This window comes from Anas platyrhynchos, chromosome 6 (genome assembly GCF_047663525.1).
Source record: "Anas platyrhynchos isolate ZD024472 breed Pekin duck chromosome 6, IASCAAS_PekinDuck_T2T, whole genome shotgun sequence".
NCBI lineage: Eukaryota > Metazoa > Chordata > Aves > Anseriformes > Anatidae > Anas > Anas platyrhynchos.
The window spans coordinates 24,677,860-24,699,533 of NC_092592.1; the positions used below are offsets into that span (position 1 = coordinate 24,677,860).

At 37.3% G+C, this 21,674-nt stretch overlaps 2 protein-coding genes across 6 annotated transcripts in view; one reads left to right on the forward strand and one right to left on the reverse strand.

Annotated features, from left to right (window-relative positions):
* LGI1 (leucine rich glioma inactivated 1) overlaps positions 1–1,026 on the reverse strand; it is a 30,908-nt gene extending 29,882 nt beyond the window's left edge. For 4 of the 5 annotated variants that reach the window (XM_072039628.1, XM_072039629.1, XM_027460402.3 and 1 more), the window contains exon 1: positions 824–953. Coding sequence is in view for 1 of the 5 variants with exons in the window: in XM_038181569.2 (XP_038037497.1) it covers positions 824–903 (80 nt within the window). In the remaining 4 variants the exon portion in view is untranslated. Of the gene's footprint in view, positions 1–823 lie in introns of all 5 variants that reach the window. The other variant, XM_038181569.2, reaches the window with a different exon arrangement.
* The window catches only part of LOC101800677 (protein FRA10AC1), a 30,454-nt gene continuing 9,782 nt past the window's right edge, over positions 1,003–21,674 (forward strand). The window contains exons 1-14 of the mRNA XM_027460404.3: positions 1,003–1,181; positions 4,048–4,124; positions 6,521–6,613; positions 6,697–6,742; positions 7,096–7,172; positions 7,828–7,911; positions 8,463–8,547; positions 13,337–13,382; positions 16,735–16,848; positions 17,617–17,659; positions 18,852–18,976; positions 19,605–19,643; positions 21,012–21,087; positions 21,551–21,607. Of these exons, the coding sequence (XP_027316205.1) occupies positions 1,149–1,181; positions 4,048–4,124; positions 6,521–6,613; positions 6,697–6,742; positions 7,096–7,172; positions 7,828–7,911; positions 8,463–8,547; positions 13,337–13,382; positions 16,735–16,848; positions 17,617–17,659; positions 18,852–18,976; positions 19,605–19,643; positions 21,012–21,087; positions 21,551–21,593 (981 nt within the window). The 5' untranslated portion in view covers positions 1,003–1,148 and the 3' untranslated portion in view covers positions 21,594–21,607. The remainder of the gene's footprint in view (positions 1,182–4,047; positions 4,125–6,520; positions 6,614–6,696; positions 6,743–7,095; positions 7,173–7,827; positions 7,912–8,462; positions 8,548–13,336; positions 13,383–16,734; positions 16,849–17,616; positions 17,660–18,851; positions 18,977–19,604; positions 19,644–21,011; positions 21,088–21,550; positions 21,608–21,674) is intronic.

Genomic DNA, 21,674 nt, shown 5'->3' on the forward strand with positions numbered 1-21,674 from the left:
TCAGATCCTTTCCATGGAACACCACCTTTAAATCCCTTCCAGAGCTGTAACAACATAATTAGTGACAAAAATACCTGAGCAAGAGAAAAAACACTTCTCTTTTGAAACCGAAATTCAGTAGCCAAGGTAAGGAGGTACATTGAAAGCTGCGGTGTGCAACAGCCTCGCTATATAATAGCAACTCCCTATAATGTTTTTCGTTAGTAACAATGAAAGTAGTATTTCAATTTCAAAAATTTTCCATTGTGAAGTAGATCTGTGATTTAAGACTCCAGGAATCAATAGCATGGCTGGGAACTCTGATATATTCCAGAATAAAGTATCTGTGATGGATTGCAGCATCTCTGACCTCAGCAGCCAACGCACCGGTTCAAGTATGGTGCGTCCTAATGTTTGATGGGAAACAGTATCAGCTGCCTGACAGCTACTTGCTGGCACTGACCGTTTAATGGTGGACACCGGCATTTCCCAGCCAGCTCACGAGAACACTTCGGGGGTGCAAAGCTCCTTTCCCTCAGGCCAAACTCCACCACCCCCGGGCGAGCAGCGGCGGTGCCAGCCGCACCGCAGCGCAGCAGGAGAAGCCAGGGGAGCACAGGCAGGAGCAGCGCTGCCGGGCGATAGATGGGCTGGGGCCGGGGCCAGCCGGGCATTCCTCCCACAGGGCCCTCGCCGCCGCTGCCACCCCAGCCCCGGGGCCTCTTTCCCCCGGGGAAGGGCAGCGGGGGGACCCGGCGCCCCCGAGCCCGCTCCCGGCCCCGCTGCGCCCCGAGCCCCCCCCCAGCCCCTCCAGCCGGGCGGCACCCGCCGGGGCTGCTCCTACCTTCCCCGAGGCGGCGGCGGGCGCAGCCGGGGCCGTGCACCGGGATCCCGGACGGGGAGGCTCCCCTCGCCCCTCAGCATGATGAGCGCCTCTCCCCTCCCCTCCCCTGCCGGCGCGCCTCGCCCTCGCCCTCCCCCGGCCGCCGGCTCCCCGCCGCGCTCCGCCGGCCCCCCGAGCCCCTCGGCGCCCCTCCGCCGAGCGCAGGCAGCTCCCGGCGCGGCCCCGCTCCGCCTCTGGCCCCGGTTTCCGGGAGGGGCCCGCGGCCCGGCCCTCGCGCGCGGTCCAAGCCCCGGTCCCGGCCCCGGCCCCGGCCGCCGCCGCCGCCATGGTGCCCCAGCAGCTGCGCCTCGGCGCCGCCGTGAGTGGGGCCGCGGAGGGAGGGACGCGGGGAGGGGGCAGGCGGCGGCGCCGCGGGGAAGGCCCGGGGTAGGGGCAGGCCGCGGGCCCCGCACGGGCACAGCCCCCGCCGCCGTGCGGCCCGCGGCCTGCCGGGCCGGGGAAGGGCAGGGATCGGAAGGGAAGGGACGGGAAGAGACGGGAAGCTTTCAGGGCGTGAGGGGTGGCTTTGGAAGTTGCCTAAGACCAACCCAGGCCTTTCCTCAGCGTCATTTTTCACTGTGGAGCCCCACAAACCTTTGAACTCCACTGCCGTAGCCTGCTTGCTGTCTTACCTTTTACTTTTTTTTTTTTTTTTTTTTTGAGAGACAGTTTTAATAAAAAACCTTTGCAAAGAGGCTGTACTTTGTGGCTTTTCTCTTTGTTAGGAGCGTTCACCATGCAGTATGTACAAACACATTTCGTAATCGTGTTTTTGTGAAATTCACTGAACGGCCTGTCAATTGTTTTCCACCCAAGTGGCGGCTGCAGAGTCCCAGCGAAGCCCGGAAGCTGACAGGAAGGTGCAGGAGCACTGAGCACTGCCGCATGCGGATCCCTGTCTGTTGCGCTCAGTTTCCTGTCAGTTTCCAGCCTTCAGCTCCTTGCAGCTCTGGTCTGGATCCCGGGCTCAGTTGAGGCATTCCCAGGGCAGTGTGTGCCAAAACGAGCACAGGGGCCTGCCTGGGGCTGGGCGCAGACAGGAGCACAGCCCTGTGAGCTGGGCAGGTACAGGGAAGGCTGAGTGGTGCCTGTTAAAGGAGCTGCGTGACGAGGGGCCACGAGATGGGATTTTGTGTCTAGGACTGTGTTGCCTTTTTTTTTTTTTTTTTTTTTTCGTTTACAGTTCAACCGTAGGAGTCAACATGAACAGTTCTCTGATGTGCACATTTCACTAGTGTGCCTTTACCTCAATGAAAAGGGTTAAAACAGGGTTGAAGGTTTTGCACCCTTTTCTGGATGCCAATGCCTCCTGCAAGTGTGGTGCTGGGGAGTTGGCATCAACAGTTGACATTTCCTGTCTGCTGTCAGTCATACGCAACGTTACTGCATTTACCGCGTGTAAACTGCTAGTTTACAGGAGCTCTAATTTAGTTAGTGCTTTCCAAAAGTGAATCCAAGATGTTGGGATTGCTTAACTGTCAGTGATTTAAGTGTATCCCAAAGTACACTTGTTTTAGTACTTGTTTTAGTTTTGTGGTTTCAGTTTGTGGTGGTGTTTGGAAAAAAAAAAAAGTCCAACATCGGTGCAGAAGATAAAATACTCAAATAAGTTATGTAATACTCAGGTTCATACTTTGATAAAATGTTTGGTAGTTACTTATTAGTTTAGAAAAAAAATATGAAAACAACTGTGGTATGAGAGGGTTTATCAAATAGTGAAAGTAGTTACTTTAAATTTTCTTGACAGTTTTGCATGACCATACTTACATATGCATCTTTTAAAATCTCTTAGTTTGGACACAAAGCTTTGTTATCTGCCTGTCTTTTACTACAGTTAAATATGGAATAAATTTTACGTATTTTGGATTGGGTTTTTTGTTTGTGGGATAGGGGAGAAGCCAGTCTTGAAATTTCATGTTAAGCAGATGTCTGTTTGCACTCTCCTTCCAAAGTAGAAATATTCATGAGATTCTTTGTTGTAGTCCATTTTTAAGTTTTAACTAAAAGTCAGGTCATCTTGGTACCATCCTGAGGCAGTCAGTAATTGTTCGGTCTGGGTCTCCACAAGTGCCTTCAGCACTGCTGGAGCTGCTGATGCATGAACATAGCTTTGGTGCAGTACTTGTCTGTGCACACGAGGACTGGTGTGCACGCCACAGTACTGGTGCTGTACTGTGCCTTCAGAGAAGGATTGGCCTAAAAGTATTGGGACATCAGTCAAGGGTGGTTGGTTTTCTTCACCCTGAATTTATCGTTGAACTTTTAATGAGATCATTTGTTGTAACTTGGATGAGTGGTTTGATCTGGCTCTTGTGTAGTAGAACACTTTGCAGCTGGACAGCTAGAAGGAAGATGTGAGATTAGGAGTGAGAGAGAGGAGGTGGGATCAACTAAAGCCATTGCTTCCACTGAGAGAACTGCACATGTAACTGTATGCTGAAAAATGGAGATGACAGATTTGGGCTTTAGCTAGTGCTTGTTCATTTTGATGGCATTAAGATATGGGTTTATTAGTAGTATTTAATAACATAATAAGTAATAATGGTCCAAAAATGTGTGGGAAAAATATTTCATTTCGTGGTATGACTATTGTGCCGATTAAACTGTATGTTTTTATAGGCATCTTATTTTGTATTTAGATAATAATTTCAATCAGCTTTCCAGCTATTTATGTAAGATCTAACAATCTCAAATGTTGTACCACAGCCAAAGAAAAAATTTTGCTCATCCTTGTTGATTATTTTAAATGTAGGCATGTCATTTTCTGTCCTCCAGCCTTCTGAAAGAGTAACTCTTGGAGGAAATACTCACCTTTTCTGTATAAGAGAGATTGTTTGAAAGTAAAGACCAAAAGTGTTTTAGTATCTTTTTTTTTTTTTTTTTTAGCATCTGCATCTGTTAAGATTAAGTATTGGAACGTCTGCGTATAAATTATTTATATAGTGATTTTTGACAGGTTGACAGTGTCTGTGAGAAACCATAGTTTCTTTGTCCTATGTTATTTAGAAAATGTTCTGCTTTGTATGTTGCATATGATTTGGTTTAAACATATGTGAGAATTTGCACTTGATTGTGTGCTCAGTGTCTTTTATTTATTCATGATGCACAGTACTGATTTCTAGTTATGCTGTATCCAAATTACTCTAGCAGGTATATTGACTGCATTGTCATTTATTTACTTCCAGGCACGTGGCCATGGCGGCTATGATTCTGATTTCAGTGATGAGGAGAATGGAGAGAAGTCCGTGCAAAAGACTAAAAGGTAATGTAGTACAGAATTAATACTTTACATTGTGTGTTTTGTCCAAATGGTCTATTGTTGTGTAGAAAATTATGCTGTGGTATGTAAAGTCTGGTGTTGAACTGATTTTTGAAAAATCAACCTCTGATTCCAGCATTTCCTCACACCAAGCTTGCCAGAGCATGTTGTCTCCCAGGGACAACTGATTAAAATCTGTTCTGCCATGTCCATCTGGTGTCTATGTGCCTCTCGGTTCTTGGAGCAGTGTATTTCATTTTTCTGAGCATTAGCATGAACTGCTGGAGTTTGGCTGCTCCCTTCACTTCCATCCATCAGGAAATGTGAAACTGCTAGGAGAACAAGGCAAAAGAGGCCAAGTAGCTGCAGGCTTTGTAGATATAAAACACCTGCTTGGAGGAAGTGAAGAATTGCTACTAGTTTATTATTTATTTTTTTTTCATTGGGGTAGCTAATTTTCTTCATAGTAGTTCATGTGGTGCTGTGTTTTGGATTTAGTGCTTAGAAATTAGTGCTGAAAACGCGTTTTACATGTAGTTGTTGCAGAGCAGTGCTTGCACACAGAGGGAAGGTCTTTTCTGCTTCTCATGCTGCCCTAACAGTGAGGAAGCTGGGGGTGCATCAGCAGCTGGGAAGGGACACAGCCTGGACAGCTTACACCAGCTGACCAAAGGGATGTCCCATACCATATGATGTCATGCTCAGCAATAGAAGTTGGGTAGAAGAAGGAAGAAGGGAGGACGTTTGGTGATATGACACGTGTCTTCCCAAGTAACCATTATGTTTGCTGGAGCTCTGCTTTCCTGGAAGTGGCTAAACAACTGCCTGCCGATGGGAAGCAGTGAATGAATTCCTTATCTCGCTTTGCTTGCACACACACCGCTTGCTTCACTTATTAAGCTGTCTTTATCTCAAGTCATGAGTTTTCTCACTTTCCTCTTTCCTGTTCTCTCCTCCATCCCACTGGGCAGGAAGTGAGGAAGTGGTTTGTGGTACTTAGCTGCCTACCAAGTTTAAACCACTAAAGTTTATTAATTTATGAAGAGACCTGGGAATTGTATTGGTGAATTATATTGTACTCAATCCTTGAAATGTAACTATGTATCTCTTATTTGAGACCATTTTGCCAATTCTTTCATTAGTTTGCACAATTAAAATTTTGTAGTCTGATCTTATTAAGATTTATTTTTTTTGAATTTATGTATTTATTTTGCTTTGGCACCATAATCCTTGGACACTTTCTGCACCATACTAAACGTTTTGCCTACATTAGACATACATTTCTCATACCTTTTCCTGTCTCTTCCTTGCCTTGTTATTAGACTTTATTTAAGAAGGCTTTCTGGAAACTTTCCTAGGACTCTTGCATATTTTCCTTTGTAATGAAACTGAAGGAATGGTTTTCTAGTGTTTACATTCTGGGAAAAAGTCAGTGTTTTAATCACTGGAATAATAAAAGGCATTTATTTTATAAATATGGCTGTTCTCCAGTAAAACAGTGACTAGTTTTGTTCAGTTTTGATTTTCTTTAAAAGGCCATTACACATTACACCATTCTGCTTCCTAGGTGGAACTAACCATCAGGAGCCTTTCAAAAATATCATTGCTATCCTTGTTCTGGCACACTGCTGCTGATTCCCAGTAGGGCTCTAATGTGGGTTCACTGCATATGTGTATATCTTTTTCTTACTCTATGATGATATTTATTTTCACTTTAAGGAAAATAGTAGTCTTAAGCTTTTTCTGTATTGCTGTTTTACGGAATCTCCTTATGGGAATTTTGTGCCTACAGGTTCTTTTGAGCAAATGATATGCTTAGTTTCTAGAGTCCTGTATCCTATAGCATAGAATATAAATTCCCTGGCCAACTGGCTACAGGTTTCTGACTTCCTTTCTTTCTGCCAGCTGGTAATTATGGAAAAATCTCCTTCTTCACCTCTGCTGAGGAATGAAACTAACTAAATATACCTTTTACTAAGCTGAAGTGTATTACTTTATATTTAACTTTTATTACTTTGTTAGATTTTGAATGTATTTTTTGCTGGCTACTGACATGTATGGTTCACAAGACAGTACTTAAATTAAGTTTTAAATTACCGTGCTTGCACTAAGAGAGGCAAAACTGTTTAATGAGGTGTTGAGACATTAGCATGAAAGGATGGGATAGTATTATTATCAGTCACTCTTATTCAGTGAACATATTGTCCTTCCTTTTTTTACTGGGCTGTGAAGCCTAGATATATAAAGGGCTTGTAATGTAGAGTTAGTCAGAAACTGTAGAAACTAGCATAGCAGGTTTTGTCACTTGAGTTAGTGCAAAATTTGGATATGGAAATGCTATTACTTATGGAAAGTTTTTGACTAACATTTCTCCCTTTTTTTTTCTCCCTTATCTGTAGCACAAAGGAAGAGAGCCTTCTGGTAAAGCCATTCCAAAAAGCAAAACAAGGCAGTGTGGCTCACAGACAATTTGCAGCTGAAGAATGGGATAGGTATCTTTAATCTGATGCTCTTGTGAGGCTTTTTTTCCTTAATGTAAAGGTAAATTTCACTCAAACATATTTGTTATTAACAGGGAAGAAGCAAGAAAAAGAAGGTTTCACTTGATATCGATGGATGCTGTATCCTTCTATTTAATTATTCTTCAAGTTTGACATGGGTTGGAGGTTGGCTTCTATATATATGCTTACAGAGCATTTTTGGAGAAGAAAGATAGTTTTATAAACTTCTAGCAGCTGGTTGAGGTTTTAAAGATGAAATTGCCTTGAAGTTCTGTATTTGGAAGATAGCTTCTATAAGAGGTTATTAAGTAAAAGTTGCTAATTAATTCCTTTCTTTCTGGAAATTAACAACAGGTTTTTGAGAAAAAATTATTTCTGCTAAACATATAAAACATTTTTATTATTATTTTTGTTTTAAACTATCAGTAAAATAATTTAAATACTGATACAGAATCCTTAATTGCATTATTCAGTATGAAAGACATAAAAAGTTTGTGAGTGACTACATTTTATACTATGGTGGCAAAAGGGAGGATTTCCGACGTTCTGGGTAAGAACCATAAGCAGTCTTTCCCCTGAGGTCCTTAGAACCCCCTTGTTACATAAAGCTGTTAAACTGTATCTTAGGGGGAAGAGAGGGATGTGTGTGTGTATCAAGCTATTAATTATTTTGATCACAAGTAGTAACTATAGTCATTGCAAATATCTGGAGCACAAACTTGCCTTGTTCCATTTTCCATCGTTTTTATAAAAGAACTTACCATGAGCTGAATTAATTCCTGTTTTGTTATATAAAAGGAAATATGACAGGTGAGCATTAATTGAAGGTGTGTTGAGAAATATCTGGCAGTACCTTCAAAATATCAGTCTGGAACACTTTTCAGATCTTCAAAGTTGCTACCCATTGTCCAGAATAATGATATCCTTCTTTAGAGCTATCCATAACTGTCTTCGAAAAAAAAGAATTTTCAGACAGAATGATGTCATGCACAGTTTCAGTGACCATTTACTACTGTGGATTTTTCATTTGGGAAATGGTATATGAGGGAGTAATATATTTTTAAATAGTTTAATTCCATAGTAATTCCTTTATACAGTGAGGTAGAGATAAAAATGATGAATACTGATGTTTACCAAATTACTATGTGACTGACTTTTCATGGTAATGTTATATCATACTAAAATAAAATTGCATTCTTTTACAGAGAAAATGACAAGACGGATCTTGATATTATAAGAGAAAACCATAGATTCCTGTGGAATGAAGATGATGAAGCAGATATGAATTGGTACCTGGAACTATTATATAAAACATTGTATTTTTAGATCACTTTGTACTGAATTTGTATCCCCTATTTATTAAGAATTACTGTTCATACTTAGTGATCATTCTTTGATCCTTAATGCATTTAGCAATGAAAGACCTTTAAGAGGTTTAGTAACATCACTTAGTGGCAAAATGATATGGTGACAGAAAGAAAGAAAAAGTATTTGTGCATTCTCTGAGATGACTGTTCTGAAAATCCTGAAGGAGCCCTTTCTTAAACAAGCAAACAACAACAAAAACAAAACAAAACAAAACAAAACACTTTAATTTGTGATTCTGTAGATATATTTTAGATGCATTTTCCTGCTTTTGTGGAAATTGTCTCTTATCTCAAAGAGTGTATTTTTGTTGCATTTCTAGCTCTACAACTTGTGTTCTTCAGATGAAACAAAACATCTTTGTCTGGTTAATGTCATTAAAATATAAAATAAATAGTATTATGTTCTATATTTAATAGAATATTTTTAATAATAAAATTTTAAATAATAATATTATTTAATACCTTTTTTACAGGGAGAAGAGACTTGCCAAGAAGTATTATGATAAATTATTCAAAGAATACTGTATAGCAGATCTCAGTAGATACAAAGAGAATAAGGTATGTTTCATTATTGTAAATCACCTTGGTGTTAAAGTATGCCTTCTTTTTCTTACAACAACATATATGTTGTGAAACCAGATTGTTAGTACCCCTTCCCTAGAAAGAGCGTTGAGAGAAACTGTCAGGTTATTTAATAAGCAGCAGCAGTTTTGAATCCAAGCATTGTCACTGCCCCAAAAATGTGCTTCTGTGGGAATAGAAACATTTCTCTCTGATGGGGTTTTATGAAGAGATACATTGTGTGTAAGAAAGGCACAAAATGCAGAGAGGCTGGGGAGAGAAGGCTAAAGGGGTTTGTCTAGAGAGAAACATTTGATGAAGCCTAAAAAAACCTTGGGAATGTTACTGTTAAAAAAAAAAAGTCTAAAAAGAGATAGTTTTGTACTTGAAGGGTGACTGAAACAATTTTGGATATGCTTGTTCTAAAGCAGCATCTGTCACTGCTTCTTCTTTTCTGTTTATGGAAACAAGATTTTTTTGTAAATAAATAAAATTTCTTAAGAGAACCAAACAAATTCCAAGACCAGTTTTCCTTCTTAGCCAAAACAGTCTTTGTTGTTTCCAAGGTTTTGTCTAACCTTTTAGTCAAAAAGAGTATGTGAATTTTGTATTGTAATTTTGCAAAGCGTTGCTGAACTCAAATGCCTATTAGTGTTGTTAGCACATAGTAACAACGCAGCCCTGCGAACAGTGTCTATGTAAAGTTCTTTGAGACTATTTATAGTATTGAAAATTATACTCACTGGTAAATATTTGCAAGGACTAGGCTTAAACTCTAATATTAGGCAGAAAAGAGGACAGCTGTCTAAAGGTGATTAAACAGAAAAATACAAAATTAAATTATTTTATTTTCCTACAGTTTCGTATCCCTCTGTATCTTGTCCCCACCCCCATCCCAACCTGAGTTTCCCTTGAGCATGCTCACAGATTTTGTTTCTTTCCTTACTGTGCCAAGTTTCCATATGCTTGCTATCTTTTGTGGGAAACTGTTTTGCCACAGTTTCCTATTTTTGTGTGTGTGTTGTGTGAACAGTATTCCCTTGTCAGACTTCAAATGTGACTGTCCTAACTTTGAGGTCACTCTGAATTCCTGTTTATGCTAGTAAGTCATTACCTATATTTTTGGAACTGCCATTTCAGCATAAGTGATACATCAGGTAATTTGTTCTCTTTATTAGGTTATGCTTTCTGTCCTCAAATATGTTCTGACTATGCAAGAGTCCTTTCTCCAGTTCATTCTCAATTATTGATTTATCCATGCCCATGTTTGGTACAGAAGGATGCCAAAAGCAAGTTTTTTCTTGGGAGTCAGAAATAGGCTGCTGATCAGTTCCTGTTCACACCAATGGAATGAAGCTTGTGCTTTCAGATTTTTTCTGCCTCAATTCTTTTTCTGTTTTCCAGAAACTGGAGGCAGTTATCTTTAGCCCCTCGTGCCTTCTGTTTTGCAGTGCTGGTGCTATGAGAGGTGTAGGGTGGATGGCAAGCTTCTAAGCTGGTCAATCTTTTGTTTCATAGTTGATGATGCTTCTTTATATGCTGTTAGGTGGTGCTAAACTTGGCAATGAGTTTGTGTGTGTGTGTTTTTATCTATCTATTTATAAAAAGCTTTTATCAAAAAACATAGTTTGAGACTTGCCCATACATAGTCATCTCTCTTTTCACACATATAATTGTATTTCTACTAGACAAAATCTTCTCGCCAGCTAATTCTTCTACAGACCTATGTATAGAGATTGTAGTTACGATCTCATTTAGAACATTTCTTCTGAGAAAATGAACTCAGTTTTCCTAAATAGCGGATAATGATAAGTATCATTTTTGTGGGAAGCACCCTGCTGAGGTCTGAAAAATCAACAGACCATCTTGCCAAAGACAAGAAGCTCAAAAAGCAAACAATAAGAAGCCTTATACCTCCTGTGTACAGCTTCATTAAGTTGATATTCTTTGTTAAAGGAATTTCTGGGCCCAAGAGCATGCAAGGGGCAAGGCTGCTGCAGCTCCCTGCACCCAGTTCCAACCAGTAATGAGGCTGAAAATGTATTCCTCGTAGGCACCCACACAGAGCACACATACACCCATATAGGTGTATAATAATCATAGTTATTATTATGTACATACAATGTACACACAGGATCATCCACACAGATTGCAGACGTGAGCACAGAGCAGTCACACAAAGATAGTACCAATGGCATCATCCCGCTCCTTACCTTTCTATTACTCTGCATTTTTTCTTCCCCAAAGCTCTCAGAGTCCTTTTCTGCCTTGAGTTCATTCCCTAAACGTCTTGTAATAAATCCTGTGCAGTCCCAGAAAGCTCTTCCCCTGCGTGCCATGTTGTGTCTCACCCCTCCGTCTGAAAGGTGATCCAGAGAGCTGTTCCTGATGTCTCATTATGATGGGTTTCACACCTGGACAATGTGGCTGATGGTTCTGCCTGGACAGCTCTGGCAGTTCATTCCTCTGGAGTTGGTACCTTGGGTTTCTAACCAGTGTTGTGCTTCTATACCTCTCTGGGGTTGCACCTTTGACGGCCTGCTGCCTTCTGTGATGGGCCTTGAAGCAGCAGGGGTCAGGGTATTATTTGAGTTCTTTCTACTGCCATTGTCTCTCTGTGCTTCTTTGGAGGGTGTAGATGAGCTTTTATCAAATATAGTTAGCTTTTCTCAAATTAGTTCTTCCTAAAATTGACACCTGCAGTCAATAATAGAAGTTTGTAGCCAGTTTTTAGTAACCTAAACATGGAGAAAAAGAGAAAGACCAAAGCTTAAGTTCGTTAAGCAGAAGCCCATTCCTCCTCATCTGCACCTTACCTCATTACCTTGAAGGTGCACTGAATAAGGAAACATCTCTGGCAGAGTGACAACTGACCACCAAGGTGTTTTTTTATTGGTGCAACTCTCACAGTTTTGCTACATAAACAAGGATCTTTGCACACAGAGGATTACATTATTTCTTTTCTTTGCGTGTCATCATTTCCTTTGCTTTTAATTTTACTGAGCAATGCCAAGGTGGTCCTCTGGTATGAGGCTGCTTGTAGACTTTGGATAAATGTGCTTTGACAACTTTTGCCTTAGGTGTGTCTGCTACTCCTTACATTTCCCTAGATCAGAGTTACTTGAGGTCAAGGTTGTCTTTGTACCTCTGCATCTTGTCTGCAACCTTCGAGGCTGATAAATGACCATCTGTGTATTGTCATATTTTAGCTCTATTGTCAATTTTGCTGTGCAGTAAGGGAGAGTGCTCTGCATATAAGTTTTACTTCGTTAGGTATTAGACTAGAAATATTCTGTTTTCTTAGCCTTCGTATTTTTCCAGAAGGATTCTTATTTGCTGTCTCTGCTTTGTTTTGTAGCTCAACAGATTGGAAATGTCTGCCATTTGCTAAGAAATGAAATGCATCTGACAACTGGTCATTAAACAGAATATTTTATTCTTTTGCTGAGTTGTTTTTTTTTTTTCCCCAGATCTTTTTCAGATTTCTAGGCCAACTTGTCTTCCACTTGGTAATGTTAATATGTTCACTTTTGTCAGCATAGAAGGTTTTTCTGTGAAAAGAAAAATATTTAAAATATCTGTGGTATTTTTCCACAGTTTTGTTTAAATTTTAAATGTTGCTGCAGCTAATAAATGTTATGAAAGCAGTCTGCATTCGATTGAGAATTTAACTGTTTATGGATATTAAAAGATCTTTCATATTTTTTTAAACTGTCATTTCTTCATAAGTTAGCCATTTGATAGTCCCATAAAAACATTTTGGAGTTGCATAAAAACATTTGAAGTCTTGGTCTACCTTGAAGGTAGAGAAATAGCTCATTCAGTATCTTGCTGAACTCATTTAACGAGGAAGGTAAGGCAGAATAACTGCTTCTGCTTTCCTTCATTTTGCAGGCTATTGATGAACCTACCCTAATTTTTATTTTTTCTATGTTGTTTAATCTGTTCCTGGTTTAGTTAGAGGACTTAAGTTGTTGCTTCATTTTTATTTTATTGGTTTCTTCTTATCCGTTTTTGCTCTCCATCATTTTCCATTAGTTGGTGGAATAGTGATGGGCAAAAATTGAATTGCAGATAAGGACAGGTTTCATCCAAGCAGTAAACTGGGCTTCTGGTTGGTGGTTCTGGCTGCATATTTTCTTATTATTGTGGTCTCTTTTTTTCTTGATACTGTTGCAGAAATACTTTGTGAAGGATATCAAATGATTTATATCATAACAGGTCATGTTTGGACTGTGAGAGAAAATGCATAGAAGTACTGAAGTAGCAAAGGTGTGCATGGATAACCTGGTGACTGGGGAAGTGGAAGAGGGACTATAGAAAAGCATTTCACACATTATAGCCTACTGCACACACATGCAAAACTGATGCCAAAATACTGTTGACATTTAATCTTAAACTTGCAATATTTTTCAGTTGTATTACAAGCTTTTCAGAATTGGAATACCATTTAAAACAGGAATAAAAAAACACTGTAGATCAACTGTTGATTTCCATTACTGATATATATCCCAATTTCCCATTTGTTTTTCCGCCTGCTGTGAAACTTTTTAAAAGTTAATTCACGATCAAACACAGCATCTACTAGAATCTGAATTGCGTGAGTAAGTTGGGATACTTTTGGTAACCAGAAGGAGAAAGATACTTTTAATTAACACATAAAGAAATTAAATTTTAGTAACCAGAATTTAATGAATGAAATGCAGTACATCAGTCACTGAAAATAGACTTTATATTAATGAATATATTGACTGTTCAAAACTGATTTTGGTTCTTATCACAACAGTTTGGATTTAGATGGAGACACGAGAAAGAAGTAATTTCAGGAAAAGGTAATAATGCTCTCTTTCATTTTATATTGCATTTCACCTTGCCTTTTGCTTCTCTTGTTTCTTTTCAACATAATTTTTTTTTATAGTATTTGACAATTTATGCTGATAAGTGTATCAGGTGTTGATAGACAATAAATTGATGTAGCTGTTAACTTCACTGTTTTATTCCACATAGCTCTAATCTGCATAGATTTTTTTTTATAGAATCATAGAGGTTGGAAAAGACCTCCAAGATCATCTGGTCCAACCACCCCCCTACCACCAATATTACCATATCCCCAAGTACCACATCCAGCCTTTCCTTAAACACCCCCAGGGCCAGTGACTCCATCACCTCCCTGGGCAACCCATTTCAATGCCTAACCACCCTGAGAAGAAATTTCTCCCAATTTCCAATCTGATTGAACCTCCTCTGGCGCTATTTGAGGCCATTCCCTCCTATTGCTACTTACTGCAAGGGGAAGCTGACCCCTCTAGGTCCCTACCACTTCCTTTCAGGTAGCTGTAGGGAGCAATAAGGTCTCCCCTGAGCCTCCTTTTCTCCAGCCTAAATTAAGAGAACATGTAATTTACTTTCACAAGGTCAAATTTGTAATGAACACCAACATAATGCATTTGATGATGTAGAATGTCATGGATATATTTTCCAGCTGCTTCTCTCCAGTAGTTCTACATTTACTTATTAGTCTTCGATACCTTTAATTGAAGTCTCTGAATTCTTTTCTCAAAAGATCGTTTTTTTAAGTTTTTCCAATGTTGTTTTGGAACATGTTAACTTCTTAATTAAAGTACTACACACGACATCTGTTTCAGGCTATCCTGGTTTTGAAACCTTCAGTGAGAATGGTTGTCATCTCTTCCTATCCTGTCTCTAAATCAGCAACTTATTCTAGCTGACTCTGTATGTGGGTTGATAACGTTGTATTACTGGAACTTATACAGTGGTCCTCATTTCATATCTTAGGGGCATGGAGTTTTCAAGTAACTGAACAAGCAAGAAAATTATGTGAACATATTGCTGTTCCTGGGGGTAGAATGCTTGTGCACCTTATGCAGTTTTCAGGAGTCATGCATGCACATGCAAGATAATTGAGTGGAGTGATACAGTTGATCAGAAAAGATTTGTAAACAGTTCTATTTATTATTATGCGTTACAAGAAATTAGAAATACAATGCTGTTGTGTTTTGTTTATTTGTTTGTTTGGTTTTTTTCATCGTGTTTCTAAAGGTAGTTGTAGTCATATGTTGCTTTCAGCACTACAGATTATGTTAGCAGGTACCTAAATTTGATACAGTTGTATGTATTATTGAATGAACACTTTTAAAAGATAACAGAAGTTAATGAGAAATTCATAATTTATGAATTATTGTGGCTTCATCAGGGAGAAAAGAATTTAAAGATACATTGTACTTTTAATACCTGATACACTATTTTAAAATGCAGGAGAAAGTGCAGAATTACATGTTTTAAGTTTTCTAATGAAAAGTGTAAAGCTTGTAGAACAATTGGAACATAAGAATGGAGAAATGGTATCTCTCACCACTGAGGGGCGCAAGAATCCACCTGGCGTATGAGATGCTCTGGCAAAGTGCAGTTTGAAGTGGTTATTTAAGAAAGACATAACTAATGTCTTTCTTTTGCTATTTTCTAATATAAGTCAGTAATATAAATTACTTTAATCAATGTGTAATAAAGCATTAATACTTACCTTAACCTGGTCAGCTGTGTATGAATGAATTATGATTCATATTTTAAAAAAGAGAGTATGTGCTTAATTTAGCTGTGACAGTAATAGTGGTGCTGAGAACTGCTGCTGGTGGATTGAGTTATGGTTTGGGGTATGTTAAGAAGGGAACATAGGAATGGGTTATTCACATTTGGTTGCTTTGTTTTACATGCCTTTCTTTGTAAGGTCATGGGGAAGGAGAGTTAGGAGTGAAAGGGGATTGTAATGATCTCTTACTTCTCTGAAAAAAATATTTTTAATGACATTCTACAGTGATAAACACTATTGAAAAAAAACTTCACAAACAGCAGAATTATTTATTCAAGTCAGGGCTTGAGCATGTGTTTTAGGCATTGCAGTGTGAAAGAAGAGGTTGAGAAAAGCCTGACCATTTGTATACATATATAGTATGAAGTAAGGATCTTCTAAGAAAAAAAAAATTCACCATCATTTAAAATATTTAGATCATCATAAATATATGTAAATGTATAAGGTCACAGAATTATGGTGACCTACACAGTAAAGTCCTGGCTTACCTAGCAGTTCATTCCTTGCCTTAACAATCTGAAGATACTGATTTTTTTCAAAGGACAAGAGAAAAAAACAAACAAAAAAAAATTGATTAAGTTACCAAAAGTCTTAAATAGTATAAATTTTTCCTTGTTGATTTTCATTTTTTTATGATTGGTATAAATGATTCCAGATTATACAGGTTCCTGATAACCACACCTTTCATGGGGTTAAACATTTTGAAAATATATGAATTCAAAACTTTTTATAATGGCAGAATATAATTGCAGAACTGAAGTATCTGAGGACACTTCCAATCCATTAGTTAGCAGCTTAAACAGAATGTTCTGAGGTTAATCGTTCACAAACAGTCCTGCTTGTGAGCCTATTAATATAGATCCTTACTGCCAGCTCTGCATACAAATTAGTCCTCTGCAAAATGAATATGTGTGTCTTTATTACTGCAATATTGGGAACCCAGTGGTGTAAACAACATTGATTACATGTATGTTGTTTTAAAATTAGTGTTGTATTTAATATAATAAACCCAAGGAAACATTTAAAGCTGCTGCATGCTTTTTCACATAATTAAATTTATTTTTTAAAGTATAGTTTTTCTTAAAGGAAAGTGTTTATGGAAAGTCACTAAAATGCAAATTGTATATCTAGTATATCAAGTAAATTTGTAAGGTAATAAGAATATGGACATCTTAATCTTTTTTATTCATTGTACATTGGATAGATTATGTCATTAGGGATGTACGGCTGAATTGCACCTGCTTATACATCATGCTATGATAAGTAACATTTAGGGCATAGTATATATCCTAGTTCAGGATTAGGCTTTTTTTTTTCCCCCCCTAAGATCTTCCTTCCTCTATGCAATGTTAAAGAAATTTTAGTTGTTCTTTCTTTGCAAATATGCAATATGAGACAAGTATGATTGTTTTGTCATTATAGTTATTGTTTCCTTAATCTAGGTTTTATTTTTAGGTTGGGGCTTTTTTCTTTGAAAGAAAATGAAAGCAAAAACTGAGCAAAACTGGAAATAACAACCCCAAGCCTAAGCATGTTAATCACTGAACCATGGTTTGCCATTTCTGATATCTTTAAAGGTCAGTTTTCTTGTGGAAATAAGCACTGTGATGAGGAAGAAGGCCTGAAGAGCTGGGAGGTGAATTTTGGTTATGTTGAACATGGTGAAAAGAGGAATGCACTTGTGAAATTGAGTAAGTCAAGCCTTCAAGGATATATAAACCTAAAAGAAGATCCTACTCTTGAAAAGCTATAGAGTGAGACCTAAAGATAATGATACTAGTTCACGAAAAGTGGAAAATAAGCTGTAGAATAGGAGTTAATTTTGTTAGATTAATTAAAGGTAGCAATGGTCTTGATTTGTTGAGAATGGCTACTACTGTTATGTATGGCAAAGTTGTTACAGGTTGAGCACTTCATCCTGTATAATTCATGATGTCATAAAATTAGAATAATTTATAAGCTATTTTCTATACAGGCATGTCTGGGTTTATTGGACAATACTGACTTGCAAGGAAAGTTCATAATTTTCATTGCTTAATTTTGTGGTTTAGGAGTTTTTAGGGCTTTGGAACAGTCAAGTTTTTGTACACCTTCAGCTCAACTAAGGTTATTTTTACATCTTTTGTTTTCTTCCAAAAAGTCTAGCTTTAATTAACTTGCTTCCTTTTCTATTCTCATCTCTTGAGTGGGGTTTTCTTATTCAGTACATTTTGCTATATTCAGTAGATAATTAAACTTAGCAAAATTGACACAGTTTTTCTACGTAAAAGAAGCAAATAATGTTTTTTCTTTTGTGCACAAAACACTCCAGGTGGCAACACTTGGTCTCTACTGAAGATGTAAGAGACTTGTGGATCTTCAGTACAATTGTAGAACAATTTGATCTGTTTATTAATAAGGTTCTTTTAGTTGTGCTTATCGAATACATGGCTATGGTATTCTCATTCTCTCTTTTTCAGGACTATGTCCAGAATGTTCCTACAAACTAAACTTCCATCACCGGTAATTAAATATTTTGAAAATATGGGGGATGAATTATTGATATGTTGCTAGTATGAATAACAGCAAATAAGGATAAAAGTTCAACTAGATGATTAGAAACTTAATTGACACTGAAGCATATTCTGTTCTGGAGTTCTTATAAAGTCATTGGCTTGATATTGTTGAGAGTTAGGTATTTTTGTGCTAATGAATTTACAAAACTTCCCAAACTAGGAGAATCTTCCTTCCCCCAAAGTTTATTTTCCTTAGTTTTAGCCCAATAGTTATTTTTCTCTTCAGAAAGTATATGAAAAACACCAACCTTTTATTTTACCTTTTGCTGTGTTTTAAGAGTTGGAAAGCTTTTCCTTTGCTAAAAAATAGGATTATTATGTGTGAGTCATCAGTGCTTTGAAATTCTGAATTTAAGTATTTTTCCTTTGAGAATCACTCCTAATAGCAGAGAAAACTACTCAACTTGGAACATATAAAATATGTGCATTAACACTTGCTTTGTTTTTGATTATCATCTCTAATCTTTTTGAATTTAACAGCTTTTCCAGTGTCATGGTTGTCTGGTCCTTGAAGTGGTCTCAGTTGTATGGCTTAATTGCTAAATTATCTAAACAGCACGTGAAAGTAAAACCTTTGAGCTAGGAAACTACTGTTTCTGTTTTAAAGTAACACAAATGAAAGGTGTGTCTAGATGGATTTATACATAAAAGGTAGTTTATTTTAAAATATAATTCATACTCAGTTTCATTAAAGTGCTGTGTAGGCACATGTTAAGAAGGACAATTAACTAACTGAGATTTGTTTGACTTGTTTCTTTTTTACTAAAATTGTAAAACCACATGATTTCAAAAAAAGCACGATCAAGCATATTTTCTCTTAGTTGGCTTCAGAGCAGTACATACTCAGAAATAATTTTCCTGACTGTTTTAGATTAAGAAGCAGCAAAAAATCCTTACGTTCATACAGTAAGCCTACATAAGTCACATGGAAAATAAAATACATGGGTTGTTGATCTGCAGCAGTTTCTTAGGCCTGAGATTCTTCTGCGTCAGATGATTTTGTTTTGTTTTGTTTTGTTTAACTAATGATAAGCTTCAGAAAAAAATGGCAACTGTTTGAATTAAATACCTAGGATTTACTCTTGCTTGAAGAGTATATATACCAAAGAAAATGTACCTTTTTTTTTTTTTTTTTAAAGGAGGAAAGAAATCAAAGCAAGCAAGAAAAGAGGCACAGCTGTACTGAGCTCTAAAGAACCAAAAGTTAAGAAGACAAAATTATCTCGTTCAACAAAAAAGAAGTCAAAAAAAAAGACTCATAAAGGTACATTTAAATTTTAAACCTTCAATATTATTTTTAAAAAAAAAAGATGAATGTTAATTTCACCATACCTAAATAGGTATGTAAATAGATATGCAAAATATATAGATATGCAATTGTTTCTAGACTGTAACATAGGTGGTCAAAAAGATACATTTTTTATTTTAAAGAAAAAGGTTGATGTGAAAAAAAAAAAAGATTCATTTCTTACATTATATAGAGAGGAAGAACCTTTTGAGAAATGTTTATTGCCACAAAAATTTGTTCAAGAATTGGATATTATATTAGATTGTACATTGTCCAAAAATCAGATGTTGCATACCAGAGAGGTTCTGAAGTACTTAATTCCTTGAGGAGTTGAAAGCCTTTTGGAAATGTAAGATAACCTTTTTACACCCCAGGTCTTGGGATAACTTATTTGAGCTCAAACTGATGATCTTTGAACTTATGAAAAGAAATGCTTTGCTTCAGTGTTTACTTTGTTTTTTTTGAATGTAATGGAGTATGTATGCATGTGCACGTTTATGTGTAATTTGTTGTAACAGAAGTATCCTTTGTAAACATTTTAAGATAACAGATAAAACCAAGATAAGCTTACTATTTTTTAAATTGTTTTTGTGTTCCTTTCTAGATGAGGTTTCTTCAGAAGATTCAGATAATTCTGATAAAGGTAGAGTATTTCATTATCTTCTGCATCTTTATGTTTTTATAAGTTGAATTATTTCATATACATTTGTCGTTGGTCTTAGCATTCATTGGCAGTTCTAATATTTGATAAGATGGCAAGAAGGCTGTGTTGAAAACAAGCAGAGATAGTAAGGTTCAACATAATTACTTATAAATATTGGAGAAAATATAAGGAATTTTAAGAAGAAAATATTTAAGGAAAGAAGAAAAGTGTGGTTGTATACACAATGAAAATAGTCCAGAAAATAAAGGGGTAGATTGTTCCAGAAAAGAGCAGACAGTGCAACAGTACCCCAATTATTGTTAATAATTGGACGGTTCTAGGTATGTAAATATGTGCTGCGTAAATAAAGTACTTTTCTAATACAGTAAGTACTACAATTCCTTTCATCGAACAATAGAAATATCTACTGAACTCACAAAATTAATAGGAGAGCACTGGGAGGAGACACCATGCCAAATAAATTCTAAGCTTTAACAAAAGTCTTCCAGCTATAACTATTAGTACCTCAGAGATGCATTGCAGATGGATGTGCTCAGAGTCTCAGTGACTGCTTAGGCAGTGGTTATCTTTGTATCTCAGTAATTCTAGTACCCAATTTCTTTCCGGGTGAAATAAGCCCCATCTTCTGGTCATCCTTATTCATGCTGCAGAGTCTCAAGAAAGGACTTAATGTTTCTGTTTGTTGCTGTGCTGTGCAATATACTTTGAGGAATGTCCTAGATAAGGAAGGATACAGGGTAGAGATACAGGAAGACCCAAAGCAGTTTTCTGAAAACTTGGATCATGCCCAAAAGTCTCCATGGAAAGCTTTATTGGAAGATTTCACAGTGGTGGTGGGTTTTTTTGTTTGTTTGTTTTGTTTTGTTTTTTGTAAGTCAAGGCATATTTCTGATAATGAGACTTTCTTGTTTTTCACTCCTTTTGTATACTTACACGGAACAATGTATGTAATAATCTATATTTTCTGGCAATTTCACTGATACATTACCATTGATGTGTCATTCAAGGAGTAAAGTAATTCATTCACTTAGTATCACAAGTTATGTTGTAATACAACTGTATTGTAATAAAGTGGTTGTTATTATAAAACTGCTGTTTTACCAAGATCAGTGTTCTGACATGATTTTTACTGTTTGGCCAAAATATCAGTTACTGATACCTGAGTCTTCTTGGTGCTGTATTGAATAAGACTAGAAAATGTTTTCATTTTTACATTCAAAGTAATGCATTTTTTTTGTTCTTGGGGTTAAAATGAAAAGTTTTTCCTACCTACTTATTTATTATAAATAAGTAAATAAATAAATTCTTTCAAAACTTATTACTTAAGCACTCTAAATTTTTTAACAGATTCAGATGTGCAAGATGGTCCTTCAGATGCTGATTTTTGGAAAGGTCCTCTACAAGAAACAGATGAAAAATCACGGTTAGTTCATCACAGTTAACATTTATCTGGTATTGTGATCATTTGGAACTGCAAAGGCAGAAACTGAGTGTTTTAATGACTCTGACATTTAAAGTTATGTCAAATCTTCTATGTAGTGAATCTAGGAATCCTTTTCTATATAAGAGGACACATACACAGCACTGGAGGATAAACCTTTGTCAAGTTGCTACATTACCACTGCTGTTTTATCTGCTACTGTCCTGTTAACTATCTTAGACAGTCAAACTATCATGACAGTGAAATCACTGCTGTTGTACAGAAGAGGAAATGTGAAGGGTAGGGGAATGTATTGAATCAAAGTGAGTCAAGGTGATCTATACCAGGTACATAATTTAGACATATTCTGACCAGAAATCTGCTGAATGTTTTTCATACAAAGATTTGTCTCCTAGATACAGATCAAAAGCAGAACTTTCTTTGACATATTTTTATTTTTCTACAGGGAAGAAGAGTTTGATGAATACTTTCAAGACTTGTTTCTCTGAAATTTGAAATTGATGTAGGTTGATTTTCTTCATGAATTGTCTAGGGACAATTAGGGACCAGAAATGTCTTTCTGAGAGCAT